The following is a 17,196-nucleotide window of genomic DNA, read 5'->3' on the forward strand; positions in this document are numbered from 1 at the left end:
ACATGCTGTCTACAAGAGACCCACTTCAGACCTAGGGACACATACAGACTGAAAGTGAGGGGATGGAAAAAGATATTCCATGCAAATGGAAATCAAAAGAAAGCTGGAGTAGCAATTCTCATATCAGACAAAATAGACTTTGAAAAAAGACTATTACAAGAGGAAAAGAAAGACACTACATAATGATCAAGGGATCAATACAAGAAGAAGATATAACAATTGTAAATACTTATGCACCCAACATAAGAGCACCTCAATACATAAGGCAAATGCTAACAGCCATAAAAGGGGAAATCAACAGTAACACAATCATAGTAGGGGACTTTAACACCCCACTTTCACCAAAGGACAGATCATCCAAAATGAAAATAAATAAGGAAACACAAGCTTTAAATGATACATTAAACAAGGTGGACTTAATTGATATTAATAGGACATTCTATCCATAAACAACAGAATACACATTCTTCTCAAGTGCTCATGGAACATTCTCCAGGCTACATGATATCTTGGATCACAAATCAAGCCTTGGTAAATTTAAGAAAATTGAAATCATATCAAGTATCTATTCTGACCACAATGTTATGAGACTAGATATCAATTACAGGAAAAAATTCTGTAAAAAATATAAATACATGGAGGCTAAACAATACACTACTTAATAACCAAGTGATCACTGAAGAAATACAAGAGGAAATCAAAAACTACTTAGAAACAAATGGCAATGAAAACATGACGACCCAAACCCTATGGGATTCAGCAAAAGCAGTTCTAAGAGGGAAGTTTATAGTAATACAATCCTACCTCAAGAAACAAGAAACATCTCAAATAAACAACCTAACCTTAAACCAAAAGCAAATAGAGAAGAACAAAACAACCCCAAAGGTAGCAGAAGGAAAGAAATCATAAAGATCAGATCAGAAATAAATGAAAAAGAAATGAAGGAAATGACAGCAAACATCAATAAAACTAAAAGCTGGTTCTTTGAGAAGATAAACAAAATGGATAAACCATTAGCCAGACTCAACAAGAAAAAAAGGGAGAAGACTCAAATCAATAGAATTAGAAATGAAAAAGGAGAAGTAACAACTGACACTGCAGAAATACAAAGGATCATGAGAGATTACGACAAGCCACTGTATGCTAATAAGGTGGACAACCTGGAGAAATGTACAAATTCTTAGAAATGCACAACCTTCCGAGACTGAACCAGGAAGAAACAGAAAATATAAACAGACCAATCACAAGCACTGAAATTGAAACTGTGATTAAAAATCTTCCAACACACAAAAGCACAGGACCAGATGGCTTCACAGGCGAATTCTATCATTTAGAGAAGAGCTAATACCTATCGTTCTCAAACGCCTCTAAAAGACAGCAGAGGGAGGAACACTCCCAAACTCATTCTACAAGGTCACTATAACCCTGATAAAAAAACCAGACAAAGATGTCACAAAGAAAGAAAACTACAGGCCAATATCACTGCTGAACATAGATGCAAAAATCCTCAACAAAATCCCAGCAGACAGAATCCGACAGCACATTAAAAGGATCATACACCGTGATCAAGTGGGGTTTATCCCAGAAATGCAAGGATTCTTCAATATATGCACATCAGTCAATGTGATACACCATATAAACAAATTGAAGAATGAAAACCATATGATCATCTCAACAGATGCAGAAAAAGCTTTTGACAAAATTCAACACCCATTTATGATAAAAACCCTCCAGAAAGTAGGCACAGAGGGAACTTACCTCAACATAATAAAGGCCATATATGAGAAACCCGCAGCCAACATCATCCTCAATGGTGAAAAACTGAAACCATTTCCACTAAGATCAGGAACAAGACAAGGTTGCCCACTCTCACCACTATTATTCAACATAGTTTTGGAAGGTTTAGCCACAGCAATCAGAGAAGAAAAAGAAATAAAAGAAATCCAAATTGGAAAAGAAGTAAAGCTGTCACTGTTTGCAGATGACAGGATACTATTCATAGAGAATCCTAAAGATGCTACCAGAAAACTACTAGAGCTAATCAATGAATTTGGTAAAGTAGCAGGATACAAAATTAATGCACAGAAATCTCTTGCATTCCTATACACAAATGATGAAAAATCTGAAAGAGAAATTAAGGAAACACTCCCATTTACCATTGCAACAAAGAGAATAAAATACCTAGGAATAAACATATTTAAGGAGACAAAAGACTTGTATGCAGAAAACTATGACACTGATGAAAGAAATTAAAGATGATACAAACAATGGAGAGATATACCATGTTCCTGGATTGGAAGAATCAACATTGTGAAAATGACTATAGTACCCAAAGCAATCTACAGATTCAATGCAATCCCTATCAAATTACCAATGGCATTTTTCACAGAACTAGAACAAAAAAATTCACAATTTGTATGGAAACAGAAAAGACCCCAAATAGCCAAAGCAATCTTGGGAAAGAAAAATGGAGCTGGAGGAATCAGGCTCCCTGACTTCAGACACTACTACAAAGCTGCAGTAATCAAGACAGTACTGGTACAACAACAAAAATATAGATCAATGGAACAGGAGAGAAAGTCCAGAGATAAACCCATGCACATATGGTCACCTTGTCTTTGATAAAGGAGGCAAGAATATACAGTGGAGAAATGACAGCCTCTTCAATAAGTGGTGCTGGGAAAACTGGACAGCTACATGTAAAAGAATGAAATTAGAACACTCCCTAACACCGTACACAAAAATAAACTCAAAATGGATTAAAGACCTAAATGTAAAGCCAGACACTATAAAACCCTTAGAGCAAACCATAGGCAGAACACTCCATGACATAAATCACAGCAAGATCCTTTTTGACCCACCTCCTAGAGAAATGGAAGTATAAACAAAAGGGACCTAATGAAATTTAAAAGCTTTTGCACAGCAAAGGAAACCGTAAACAAGACAAAAAGACAACCCTCAGAATGGGAGAAAATCTTTGCAAATGAAGCAACTGACAAAGGATCAATCTCCAAAATTTACAAGCAGCTCATGCAGCTCAATACCAAAAAAACAAACAACCCAATCCAAAAATGGGCAGTAGACCTAAATAGACATTTCTCCAAAAAAGATATACAGATTGCCAACAAACACATGAAAGAATGCTCAACATCATTAATCATTAGAGAAATGCAAATCAAAACTATAATGAGACATCATCTCACAGCAGTCAGAATGGCCATCATCAAGAAATCTACAAACTATAAATGCTGGAGAGGGTGTGGAGAAAAGGGAACCCTCTTGCACTGTTGGTGGGAATGTAAATTGATACAGTCACTATGGAGAACAGTATGGAGGTTCCTTAAAAAACTAAAAATAGAACTACCATACAACCCAGCAATCCCACTACTGGGCATATATCCTGAGAAAACCATAATTGAAAAAGAGTCATGTACCAAAATGTTCATTGCAGCTCTATTTACAATAGCCAGGACATGGAAGCAACCTAAGTGTCCATCGACAGATGAATGGATAAAGAAGATGTGGCACATATATACAATGGAATATTACTCAGCCATAAAAAGGAATGAAACTGAGTTATTTGTAGTGAGGTGGATGGACCTAGAGACTGTCATACAGAGTGGAGTAAGTCAGAAAGAGAAAAACAAATACCGTATGCTAACACATATATATGGAATCTAAAAAAAAAAAAAAAGAAGGAAAATAGTCAGAAGAACCTAGGGGCAAGACAGGAATAAAGATGCAGACCTAGTACAGAATGGACTTGAGGATACAGGGAGGGGGAAGGGTAAGCTGGGACAAAGTGAGGGAGTGGCATGGACATATATACACTACCAAAATATATAGCTAGTGGGAAGCAGCCGCATAGCACAGGGAGATCAGCTTGGTGTTTTGTGACCACCTAGAGGGGTGGGATAGGGAGGGTGGGAGGGAGGGAGATGCAAGAGGGAAGAGATGTGGGAACATATGTATATGTATAACTGATTCACTTTGTTATAAAGCAGAAACTGACACACCATTGTAAAGCAATTATACTCTAATAAAGATGTTAAAAAAAAAGAAATTAACACACCATTGTAAAGCAATTATACTACAGTAAAGATGTTAAAAAATAATAAAAATGAAAAAAAAAGTCGTTATCACTGCATGATAAGGTAAGGGAAATTTTAATCTAACTTTGTAGCTTTCTATATTTTTGTAACTATCCACAATAAGATACATTATTTTCTTAGGCACAAGGAGAACTTTTTAAAAACTTTTCTATATGGGGATATATGTATATGTATAGCTGATTCACTGTGTTATAAAGCAGAAACTAACACACAATTGTAAAGCAATTATACTCCAATAGAGATGTTAAAAAAAAATCTGAGGAACAAAAGCAAATAACTAAATAAATAAGAGATATTCCATGTTCATGGATAGACAAGATGTCAGTTCTTCTCAACTTATCTATATATTCAATGCAATACCAATCAGAATATCAGCATGTTATTGTGTAGGTATTGACAAACTGATTCTAAAGTTTCTATTGAGAGGTACAAAATCCAGAATAGCTAAGACAATTGAAGGAAAAGAACAAATTAGAAGACTGAGATACCACCCAACTTCGAGATTACTATAAAACTACAGTAATCAAGACAATATGGTACTGGCAAAAGAATATATCAATGGAACAGAACAGAGAACTCAGAAATAGACAGAAATAAATATAGTCAACTGATCTTTGATGAAGGAACAAAGGCGATACAATGGAGCAAAGATAGTCTTTTCAACCAATGATGTTAAAATAGTCATGTGCAGAAAATGAACACACAAAAAAACTAGACCCAGAACTTACTCCTTTCATGAAAATTAACTTGAAAATGGATCTATTACATAAATGTAAAGTGCAAAATTATAAAATTCCTAGAAGATAACATAGGAGAAAACCTAGATGACCTTGGGTATGGCAATGACTTTTTAGATATAACACCAAAGATATAATCCATGAAAGAAAGAATTCACAAGCTTGGTTTCATTAAAATTAAAAAACTTCTGCTCCACAAAAGACAAAGTTAAGAGAATGAGAATATGAGCTATAGACTAGGAGCAAATTTTTGAAAAAGGCACCTAAAAAAGAACTGTTATTCAAAATATACAAAGAACTCTTAAAACTCAACAAGAAGTAAACAAAGAACTCATTTTTAAAAAGTCAAATACCTTAACAGACACCTCACCAAAAAGATATATAGATGACAAATAAGCATATGCAAAGATGCTCCACATTATATATCATCAGTGAAATACAAATTAAAACAACAATAAGATACCACCACACATGCCAAAATCCAGAACAATAACACCAAATGCTGGTGAAGATGTGGAGCAATAGGAACTCTCATTCATTGCTGGTGGGCATGCAAATAGTATAGACACTGGAAAAGAGTTTGGCAATTTCTTATAAAACTAAGTAAAATCTTACCATACAATCCAGCAATTGTGCTCCTTGGTATTTATCCAAAGATGTGAAAAACTGTCCACAAAAAAACCTGCACCTGGATGTTAATAGCAGGTTTATTCATAAATGCTAAAATGTAGAAGTAATCAACACATCCTTCAGTAGGTATATGAATAAAGAAACTGGTACATCCAGACAATGTAGTATTACTCAGCTCTAAAACGAAATTATCTTATCAAGCCATGAAAATACATAGAGGAATCTTAAATCCATGTACTAAATGAAAGAAGCCAATCTGAAAAGGCTATATACTATATGATTCTAACTATATGACATTCTGGAATAGGCAAAACTATGGAGACAATAAAAAGATGAGTGGTTGCCAGAGTTAGAGAGGGGGATAGGGGTGACTAGGCAGAGGACTGAGGATTTTAGGGGGCAGTAAAATTAAACAATGTGATTCCATAATGATGGATATATGTCATTGTACATTTGTCCAAACTCACAGAATGTTCAACACCAAGAGTTTACTGTAAACTCTAGACTTTGGGTGATTATGGTATGTCAGTGTAAGTTCATCAGTTAAAAAAAATGTACCACTCTGATAGGGAATGTTTATAATGGGGGAGACTATGCACTGGTAGGGGCTGGGAGTATAATGGAAATCTCTGTACCTCCTGCTTAATTTTTCTGTGTAACTGAAACTACTCTAAAATAAAATAGTCTTATTTTTAAAAATAAACTAAAAGGTATCAAGAAAATTATAAAAGACATACAAGACCACATAAACTAGAATTAGACTAACTTAGAAATGCAATGACAGGACTCAGAATAAGACATTTAAAACTCATTTTATAGATAAATACTAACCTAGGAGAAGGATAATTATAATGAACAGAACAGAAAATACCCTAAGAGAAATGGAAGATGAAAATAAGAAAGATTTTAAAAATTAAAAAGAAATAAAATCATTAGATAAGGAACTAATATACTATGATTATACTAAGTACCCATTCAACAATTATTTTTAAAAAAAACAATTATTTTAACTATATATCTCCAATCTAAAGACAAAAAAATCCTTTAACACGTTTTAACTTTATTAAATGTTTCTTGTTGATAGTAGTTTATGTATAGTAATCCTGAAACTATTTTGTGTTTATTAGGATTCAGCTAATGAGTAACATTACTGATAATGTTAGCAACCAGAATTCACAGGGTAGAAGAAGGGAAGTGTAATGTGGAAAGAAGTCAGTGAAGAATCTTCTGTGTTGGATTAGCATTAGAACTATGAATTTATGATTTAAAAAGTCCATTTTCTATTCTGTCTGCTGAAATAGCCTAAGAACCATGACACTCCAGTAGCAATGAACACATTTAGTGCCCAGACCTTGGTTCCTAAATACAATTCCCTACTAAAAATACTAGGGCTCTTTGGAAAATAGCTGTTTCCAGGTATTCAGAAATAAAAGTAAAAAGAGCACAGAATTTGGGCTATGTTAAACAAAAGAATGCAACACTTGTAGATTTAACATACACAGTTTCATCTCTTTATAACTGACCACAAATATCCAACACACCATAGCTGTCTGCCATTGGATACATATCCCAACCTTTCAACCAAGTTTAAATTCTTAATTCTTCATCCATAAGATAGAAAATACAGGACAAACTCAAAAGCTCTGCTGTATTAAATGATATAAAGTGGATTAAAATACCTAACATGGTACTTTGCATATACCACACATTCAATAAATGTTTGTTTCCATTCTTTTACCTTTTTACATCCCATTGACCCAACTAATAATCCTCCTTGTGACCTCAATGTAGTTACCCTTACTTAGGTTTAGGAGGCTGCCAATCTGATCACAATATTTCATTCTAAGAATAAAAGTATACCTCCCTTGTACCATATCATTTATGTTAGAATAATACCACTTCAAAAGATATAGCATTATGTATACATATATCCCCATATACATATAGCTGATTCACTTTGTGATATAGCAGAAGCTAACACAACATTTTAAAGCAATTATACTCCAATAAAGATGTTAAAAAAAAGATAACAGCATTAATCATAATAATTTTCTAAATTTAGACAGTACTTCAAGGATGTATATAAAATTTCAACCAGTTTAAGTGAACAAATTTCAAGCAGAGTACAAAATATTTGCACCTAGGGAGACACTTCTCATGGCTAGAAATAGACATATGAGAGGACTAATAACTGGGACCTTTAGATTGGAGGAATCCACAGGCACCTCTCAGGGCAGCTTTGCATGTTTCTCAGTTGTTTCTGTTTTTGCTTTTCCACAGATGAATCCAGAAATATTTTTTCTGATTCTAGCTTCCACAGTCTCTCTATTTATTAATATATTCATCAATTCAGCAAATATTTTTTGAGCATCTAACATGTGTCAAGCACTCCGTTATATACTATAGATACAGAGTATGTAGTACATTTGGAGATATAGATAATTATGCAGACAACTTCAATACAGTATTGTAAGTGTTGATAATGAAAGTATGTGATAAACATTGCAGGGGCAAATATCACAATAGTTTGCCCTAAGCAAATTGAGAGCAACTGGAGGATTTTAAGTTGGTGAATAAGATTAGGTTTATAATTTTGAAAGATTGCTCTGTGCATGCTGTGGTAAATGTAATTGGAAGGGAGCAAGAAATCCAAGGAAAGAGTAAGTTTCCCACAAAATCGTATAATGCAGAGAGCATAAGGTAGAAGAACAACAATAATAATATTTTTAAAAGAGCAGCTAATAAGAATGTAATATCCACATTTGCCAGATGCTATGTGCTTTATATTCATGATCTCAATTCTCATAAGCAAGCAGCGAACTAAGTACTGCTATTAGTCCCTGCTCTCTACCATTTAACATATGAGGATATTCAGGCCCAGAGTAGTTAAGTAATGTGCCTAATGGAACAGCATTTTAAAGAGAAAAAGAACTCAAGTCAGTCTGTATCGAACCACTGTGATATATTATTACTACTGACATTTCTCCCCACAAAGCTCATTCAAATTCTTTTCATGCATGCTGAATTTTCAGATATTGTTTCCATGTACAAGGTTTTTATCTCGTGTTACATGAATATCAAAGGTAATTTGATTCTAAGAGAGAAAAACTCAGTCCCAGGGGCATAAACTAAAGACAAATCCCTTTAATTAGATGTTTATTTCACAGAAAATGCATACTTAATTTAAATGGAACATATGAGATAGAAATAATATTTTAAATAAATATGTGCCTGTTAGCAATTGCCTGATTCTTTTCACATCTTTTATTCCAAATCTCTTTACTTTTCCCCCACTGATAAACCCACTCTCTCACACTTTGACCTTGGTTTGAAAAGTATATGGAACCTCACTCATCCTCAGAAGTTGCAGGCACTATATTATGTTCATTTTTTTCTCTCATACTATCTCTCTTAATCAGGGCTATTGCCATCTATGATTTAGCACATGCAGACTAACACATGAGAACATTCTCTCTGCCTTACCACAGAATGTTGAATATCATTTCAGTGAAATGTCCTAATCTTTCTGTCTCAGGGAATGTCTATTTCCCAACTCCAGATCTATTTAAGCCTACCTATACTTCAGGGCCATGTTCTATTTCTATCTTATGAATTCTCCCATTTAGCATCTGAGAATAAACTATAGGAGAACGTTCATTTCTTTTTTCATATGTTTGATGTTTGTCATGACTAAAATAAACTGATGACAGAGTATCCTATCTTATCTCCCCAAGTACAATGTTGAGAGATTCTTATAGGAAAAGTTTTCCTCTGTTTGTAAAATGTCAGCTACTGGAAAGGGATGTAAGGAACAAAGAGAGAGGAAAAAGCATTAATCAAAGGGTAATGTGGACTGATGTGGTACCAGATGTTTTGGCAAAACTATCTTCATATTCAGACAAAATGCAAAATCCTCATATATATACATATATGTGTGTGTATATATATATATATATATATATATATATATATATATATATGGTTTATATTTCTCTTATGTTATATTGTATATGGCTTATATTTCTATTATATCCCATTACACGAGAGAAATGTAATATATATTTTTCACTAATGTTTTTCAACGATTAGTTATTTATATGGTCAATTTAAAAGAAAAAATAAGAGAATCAAATTTTGATTATGCTCAATATTATATTACTATAGAATCTGTGGTGTTTTCCTAAAAATTAGGAAACTAAATAGTCTATAAAGTACCATTTTGATAGGGAATACAAGAAAGCATATATTAGAGAAATGTCTTTTTATCAATTATTTTATCATCTTTTAATATTCAAATAGCAAAGAAAATAAAACATACCTCACTTTTTTCCTAACTAAGAAACCACGTATCCATCTTTGAACAATCAAAACTGGCGAGTTATGAGCCAGAATTTCATTAACTTTTGAAATAATACATTTGATATTATCAATTTCATCCTCATAGGTTGATCCCTGTATAAAGAAAATATATTTAATATTTATAGTTCATGAAAGTATTTCCAAAAGATATTTTAACTTGGTAGTCTGATGGTATAAACTATTAAAACATTCACGGGTATCTTACTATACACATAACAGTTAAATAATAGATACATTTTCATATCTATTTTTATTAGATCAGAAGACCAAGAATTAGTAGCACCAAATAATTTTAATTCTCTACAAAAAAAATGCAAGATCAATGAGGATAACTTTCTCCATTCTAGATTCTTCTCACAATCTGCTATCATAGCTATAAAATTTTGCCCATAATCATGCTGATCTCTGAAAGATAATGGCATGAATAGACATCCAATGAAACTCTAAAAGATTTCTGTGGATCATCACAGAGGAAACTGATACATGATGGATTTATAAAACAACTTACAGTAGTTCAAAACTTCGTGGCATCTTAACTAGAATGTTGCACACTTTTACTGGAAGACAGCACATTCCCCTGGGGAAAGATATTCTATATTGCCTTTAAAGAAATTATCTCTAAGATTACTGTTCCGGCAAATTTTTTATTTGGGATCATAGACTCCCTATATCCTACTGATCATTTGACTGGTTAGAAAAAGCCACTCTAGTTATGTCTTGAATGTAAGAATTATGCATTAAAAACCTAACACATTTTTTTGTAAGGTACCTGTAAGGTTGAAAATTATCAACCCCATCATGTTAAAAAAAAAAAAAAAAAAAACCTTTACTACATATACACTTAATCAACTGCTAAAAAAAAAAAATCACAAAGGCTTGTAGATTAGTACTACTTCAGATTTATACTTACAAACATTCATTGCTAATTAGCAAATCCTTTACTTGGCCCTGGCTTGCTTCTGTTTCCAACAGGAGCTACTGTAAACCTTCAGTACTATTCTCTATATTCAAGCCTTTTCCCTAGCACTGCCTAAACATCTTGCTTCCTTCTCACAGAGAATATAGGACTATCAAGTCTGAACTCTATCAACTAACACTCCTCCCTTCCCTACAAATTTAACTATATTCCCACTTAACTCTTATCTATCTAAACTGAATAGAAGCAACTTCTACTTAATCTTAAAACGAGAAGTATCTCGCTTCCTGTCCAAGATTGGCCCTCCGTCATGGTTAAGTTTAATCTCCCTGTTTTCAATTACTTCCCTGCTACTGTCTCTATCCCTCACCTATAAATATGATGTAGTCTCACCCATCTGTAAAATGCACACACACAAATAATCATACACATCCCAACCCTCCATCCTTTGTATCAACTTTTATTAAGAGTCCTTGAAACAGAATTCAACATTTGCTGTCCCACCTTCTCTCTTCCTGTATCTCAATCCACTGACTTCTATCCCTATCATCCTATCTAATACTTTTACAAAATTATCATTGGACATTTCTCATTGAAACACTTCCCTTGGCTTCTATACACCACACAGTTGGTTTTCCTATAACTAATGTTTACTTCCGGACTTTTTTTTTTTTTTTTAAATGCATACTTTTTTTTTTTAAATTTATTTATTTATTTTTGGCTATGCTGGGTCTCCGTTTCTGTGCGAAGGCCTTCTCTACCTGTGGCAAGCGGGGGCCACTCCCCATCGCGGTGCGCGGGCCTCTCACCATAACGGCCTCTCCCGCTGCGGAGCACAGGCTCCAGACGCGCAGGCTCAGCAGTTGTGGCTCACGGGCCTAGTTGCTCCGCGGCATGTGGGATCTTCCCAGACCAGGGCTCGAACCCGTGTCCCCTGCATTAGCAGGCAGATTCTCAACCACTGCACCACCAGGGAAGCCCTACTTCCGGACTTTTTAAAGACCTATCCATACCCTACTTAATGTCACACTGAAAGGATTTTCTCCGTTTGTCTTTTTTCAATCTGAACACACTGTCCAGATGACTGCATCCAAATCCACAGCTCCAACATTCACCTATGTCCTGATGTCTCTCAGATTTCTCACTTTAAGCAGGAACTCTCTCTGGAGCTACAGAACAATATGGTCAAACTGATTATCCAATTACAGGCTTACCTTGGAGATACTGCACATTGAGTTCCAGACCAGCACAGAAAAGGGAATATTGAAATAAAGCAAGTCACATGAATTTTTTGGTTTCCCAGTTCATATAAAAATTATGTTTACACTATAATGTAGTCTATTAAGTGTGCAATAGCATTATGTCTAAAAAAACAATGTACACGCCTTAATTTAAAAAATACTTTATTGCTAATAAAGCTAACCATCATCAGAACCTTCAGCGACTTGTAATCTTTCTATGGTAGAAACATCAAAAATCACTAATCACAGATCCTCATAACAAATATAATAATAATGAAAACGTTTGAAATATTGTGAGAATTACCAAAATGTAACACAGAGACATGAAGTGAGTAAATGCTGTCAAAAAAAATGGCACTTATAAACTTGCTCCATGCAGGGTTGCCACAAACCTTCAATTTGTGATAAATGCATTATGTGTGAAGCACAATAAAGTGAAGTGCAATAAAACAAGATATTCCTGTAAACTCAACTTGCCCAAACATGAATCTTCTTCCTAACCTGCTTTCTCACATGCTCTTAGTGGATGGTGCTATTGCCCATATGAACCTAACCCAGAAACCCTAGAACCATCCCAGGCTCTCTTTCTCTTTCACTTCTTCATATCCAAACATTGCTAGATCCAATATATTCAACATTCTAAACATCCGATCTCTACATTTTCTTCTGTTCTCTACCATTGCTTTATTGCATGTCTTTATCACTTCTCTAACTTACTAAAAATGTCCTGATATCTGAAATAATCCATACTCCCTACTCCCTTCAAATCATAATATGCACTGTTGCTAGAATGAACTTTTCAAAATGCAATGATATGATATGATGATACGGCATTTTTGCTGGTATATGATTGAAAGATCTTGACTTGGCACACAAAATCTTTGATCTAGTCCCTTCTTACCTTCTCAATCTCATCTTCCTTCACCCTATATATAATACCTTCCATTCTGGCAATATTCAACCACTTGCATTCCTGAAAACTACCTGATAATCAAACCTCAATGCTTTTTGCATGCCATTCCAGTTTCTTGACTGCCCCTCTCAATTACTTGTCTCACTGTCTTAGTCTTTTGGAGACTCAGTTCTTTCCTCCAAGAAGCCTTTCTTGACATTGATCTGAGTTTAATATCCTTCTACAATATTATCCTGTGTTATAACTTATTTGTCACACTTGGCAATGAATTTTTTCTGAGCCCTGTGATCCTGGAAAACACTGAAGGTTAAGAAATCTCCTTATCCCTTTACTTCAGGAAATGGTTTTATACAAAGAAGAACGCTTCCACCATATTACTTAGATTGTACCCATGGACGTCCCTCTTGTTCATCTTTGACAAGGCCCTGACACAGACTCTCTAAATTCACATTCTTTGCCTATTAATGATTAGTTTAACTGCTTTGTCTATACTGAGCAGTCGGAATAAACGCTTGTTAACCAAATTTTGGTTAAGATTCTCTCCTTCCCCTAGTCCCTTGAACTTTGCCCCACCCTCAGCCTGAGCCGCATGCAACTCTTCCTCAACAGCCTATCTTGAAATAGACTACTCTCAGGGTAAAATATTATCTGATCTGTTGTCAGATTATGCCACTCCCCTTCATCCTACTTAGCCACATCATTTCTTTCTAGCCTTGTTTACTCCCTCCTATATAAGAAAAACCCTTTTTTGCCTAACCTTTAAGATGTTTGCAGACCTTAATGATCAGAGCATTCTCCCTATTGCAATAACATCCCTTTGCCTATTGCAATAGCCCCTTTCCCTCCCTTGCAATAATCCTTTTGAAAAAACTCTCTTCTTAAGTCTTGATTTGTTTTTTTATTTGACAAGGTTATGCTATAATGCAATTATTGGTCTGTCTTTCCCACTGCAACATAAACTCACCAAGTTTAACAACTCTTTTTTTTATCCTATATCTCTATGACTAAGTAAGCTATCTAGGCTATAACTGGCATTCAAATATCAGTTGACTATTAAATCACTAAGTAACAGTCACTTATACACTGTCATATTTGGTACTGTCATATTTGGTCTCCAAGCTTGATCTGGCAATGTCAATCTGTTCTTTGTAACTTAACTCTTACTTGGCTGTAGTAACATACTAATTTTTCTACCTTTTTGGTTTTTATTTCTCAGTCTGTTTTCCTGGTTCCTCTTCTTCTGCAAACCATTTAAATATAGTATAATTTAGGTTTGCTTCCTTTTTCACTTCTCTTTACTAAGTCTCCTCGAATGTTCGATCACCTTCCTTACTACATCTTACTATCTCACATATGCTGATTATCCTATATAGCTATATCTCCTGGCAAGAATTACCTCTTAGATTACAAACGTATAAAATGAACTTCCAATTCCATTTCTCTACTTACATGTCAAAAACTGAAATATTATTTCCCCCATTTGAAAACATCCCCAATCCATACTTCATACTGCATTACATCTACAGTCATTAAAATTATTCTCCACCTTGTCAACCAAATAAACACACATTCCTCTTTCTCTCTTCCCCTTTCCATCCCATAAATCACTAAATTCTATCAAATATGTCTCTCTTCAATCTGTTCCCTATAATCTATACCCTCTACCTATTTATTAAAACAGCTCTTACAACCTAGGGCCCAAACTACAGACTCTCCTCTAATTTCCCTACATTCGATTTCCCTCCACTCCAAAATTAAAGAATATAGGATTTTCTTCTACAATGAAAATCAGTTCATGTAAAATCCTTAAATATTTCCCCCAAATCTTACAAGATACAGTCCTATCTTTTTAGTATCACACATAACACCCTTTATTCTACTAATCCTGTTTTTGTCTCCAGCATCATCTGACATGCCCAAACATGTTTTCTGAACTCCAAGAACAATAAATTACTTGTTGTCACTTGACTGCACCAAGCATTACCTCTGTGCCTTTGCAAATGCTTTTCACTCTGCCTCACATACTCTACACTTGCCAACACCTCTGCCTGTCTGATTTCTTATATTCAAAAAACTCCTCTGAAGTACAAATATTTTTGATTTTGCTTTTTCTTCCATGACAAGAGATGTGAACTTCAAAGATTTTTAAAGAAAATATATGTAGTTCTTTCACAGATTTTGTCCTATACTCAGATCCATATTTTTTCTCATTATTTCTTTGATTATTGCTTCTCCTTAATTTGCTTTATTTTCTCTTCTATAATTCCTATTCATGTATATTAGACATACTGGAACTCACCTCCATGTCCTATATTTTTTTCTCATCATTTTCAGGTATTTTTTCCCAATTTGGTGAAGACATTCTGTCAAAGGTTAGCTTTCTCATATTGAGGTTTTTTATTAGCTTGTCAACTACTTCAGTTAAGTTATGTGGCTGAGACTAAGCTCCTTTCTGAAACTCCTTTCTGCCCTATCACAGATGAGTCCTGCCACATAATAGTTTGCTATTGTAACCCTGCCTGTATTAGGGCCTCTCCATGAAATTTATCCTGTGATCTGTAGCAACGGATCCTATCTGTCATCTGGTCCACTATTACCCTTGACAAATAGGGGGATTTGCAGAATCCCCTCTAGTTCTTGTCATTTTGTCTTACGTATCAGGAAGAACAGCTTAAAGTCAGGCTGAGCTAGTTCCTACCTTTGATTCAGTCTTATCTTCATTATATCAAAAAATCTTCATTATGTATAAAAGTACCTCTATGGTATAATCTTTTATTTAAATGTTATCCTTTACTGGTTTCTGGTATAAATGTGATTTCCTGTAATTTTATGGGGGTTTTTTGTTCATCACATTTGGTCTCATGGTGTGTGTGTGTGCATGTGTGTGTTTGTGTATGTTTGTGTTTAGGGTAACAAAATATTCCACCTCAAATATGCTCCTTCAGTATATTGACTATTTTGAGCTATAGGCACTTGAAAAACAGCAAATGCAGGGAGAGGCATTCTCTGAACCTCCTTTATCTGTCTAAAGACAGATCCCCCAAAAGGCATTCAATTGTCATAATTCCCCTCCCAGGAGTTTCAACAACCAGGGAAGAAGTCTTATCACAAGAAAGGAAATTAGAAGGTTATTAGAAGGGGAGGAAATTAGGAGAAGACACCACAACCAAATGAATTTTGTCACAAACTCCCATCTGTCCTTCTAAGGACCCATTCATCTTTCTTAAAAATAATTTACTCGCTCATAAGAGTTCTACACCCTCCCTCTCCTTTCCTTATTTAGATGGTATTTAAGCATGAATTCTCACCTTGGGGATTTACTCCTTTTTCCCTGGGTATCTTCTCAGTATACATGAGGTATAAATGTTAGTAAACTTCTGTTTGTTTTTCTCTTGTAATCTGTCTTATATTACAGAGGTCTCAGCCAAGAACTCAGAAGGGTAGAGGGAAAATTCTTGTTGCTCCCCTACAGTAGTTTGAGAGCAGGGAGGTTGATTGCATAAGTAAGAATGAGGGAGAAGAATACAGGAGGGAATTTAGATGACTAGGTTTAAGTGGTCCTGGTCAGATGCTGCAGTTCTCACCAGCAGAGAACCATTAAGCTCACACTGCAGTTTACAGCAGAGTCCTGCTTCCCACCAACGTATGAATAATTCATCTCTTTAAAGAGATAAACGGAATAATCATCAGCTGTGGGTGGAGTTAGTGTCCCTGCCAGAAAACAAGTGACCTCAAGACAATACTCAAGTTTTATGATGTCCTAAAACAATTATCTGGTAAAATGCCAATAAAGATATTACTGCAAACTTGAACAAATGGCATAACCATTTGATATCTGAGGACAAATGGATGTATCTTCTTTCTAAGGGAAAGTAATGCATTTCCTCCACTATGTGAGTGATGACTCTGGAGAAAAACTGCCTGGGTTTAAATTACAGTTCTACCACTTGCTAGCTATGTGATCTAGGGTAAGCAACCCATCTGTCCCCTATTCATCATCTGTAAAATAGAGATAACCTCACTGGGTTTTTCTGAGAAAATATTTGTAAAGCACTTAGAACGGTGCTAAAACATTTCAAGAATCCGAACAATGTTATCTGTCAACAGTTTAAGGACTTCTGTATATCTTATTTGATACTTAAAAAATTAGTAGAGGAATTTACTAAGCAATTTATCCAAACTAACATAATGTAAAATTTAAAAATTAATAAATTAACTATAAAAGATAATTAGTACTAATATTCTCAATCCAATAAAAGGAATTAAAGAATTGTAGTAAAAGCTTAAC

General features: G+C 34.6%; 1 protein-coding gene across 1 annotated transcript in view; it reads right to left on the reverse strand.

Moving 5' to 3' along the window:
* Positions 1-17,196, reverse strand: part of LRRIQ3 (leucine rich repeats and IQ motif containing 3) — a 197,448-nt gene that overhangs the window by 151,026 nt on the left and 29,226 nt on the right. The window contains 1 exon segment of the mRNA XM_036873689.1: positions 9,798-9,931. Coding sequence (XP_036729584.1) covers positions 9,798-9,931 — 134 coding nt within the window.

The sequence above is a fragment of the Balaenoptera musculus genome, chromosome 1 (assembly GCF_009873245.2).
Source record: "Balaenoptera musculus isolate JJ_BM4_2016_0621 chromosome 1, mBalMus1.pri.v3, whole genome shotgun sequence".
Lineage (NCBI taxonomy): Eukaryota > Metazoa > Chordata > Mammalia > Artiodactyla > Balaenopteridae > Balaenoptera > Balaenoptera musculus.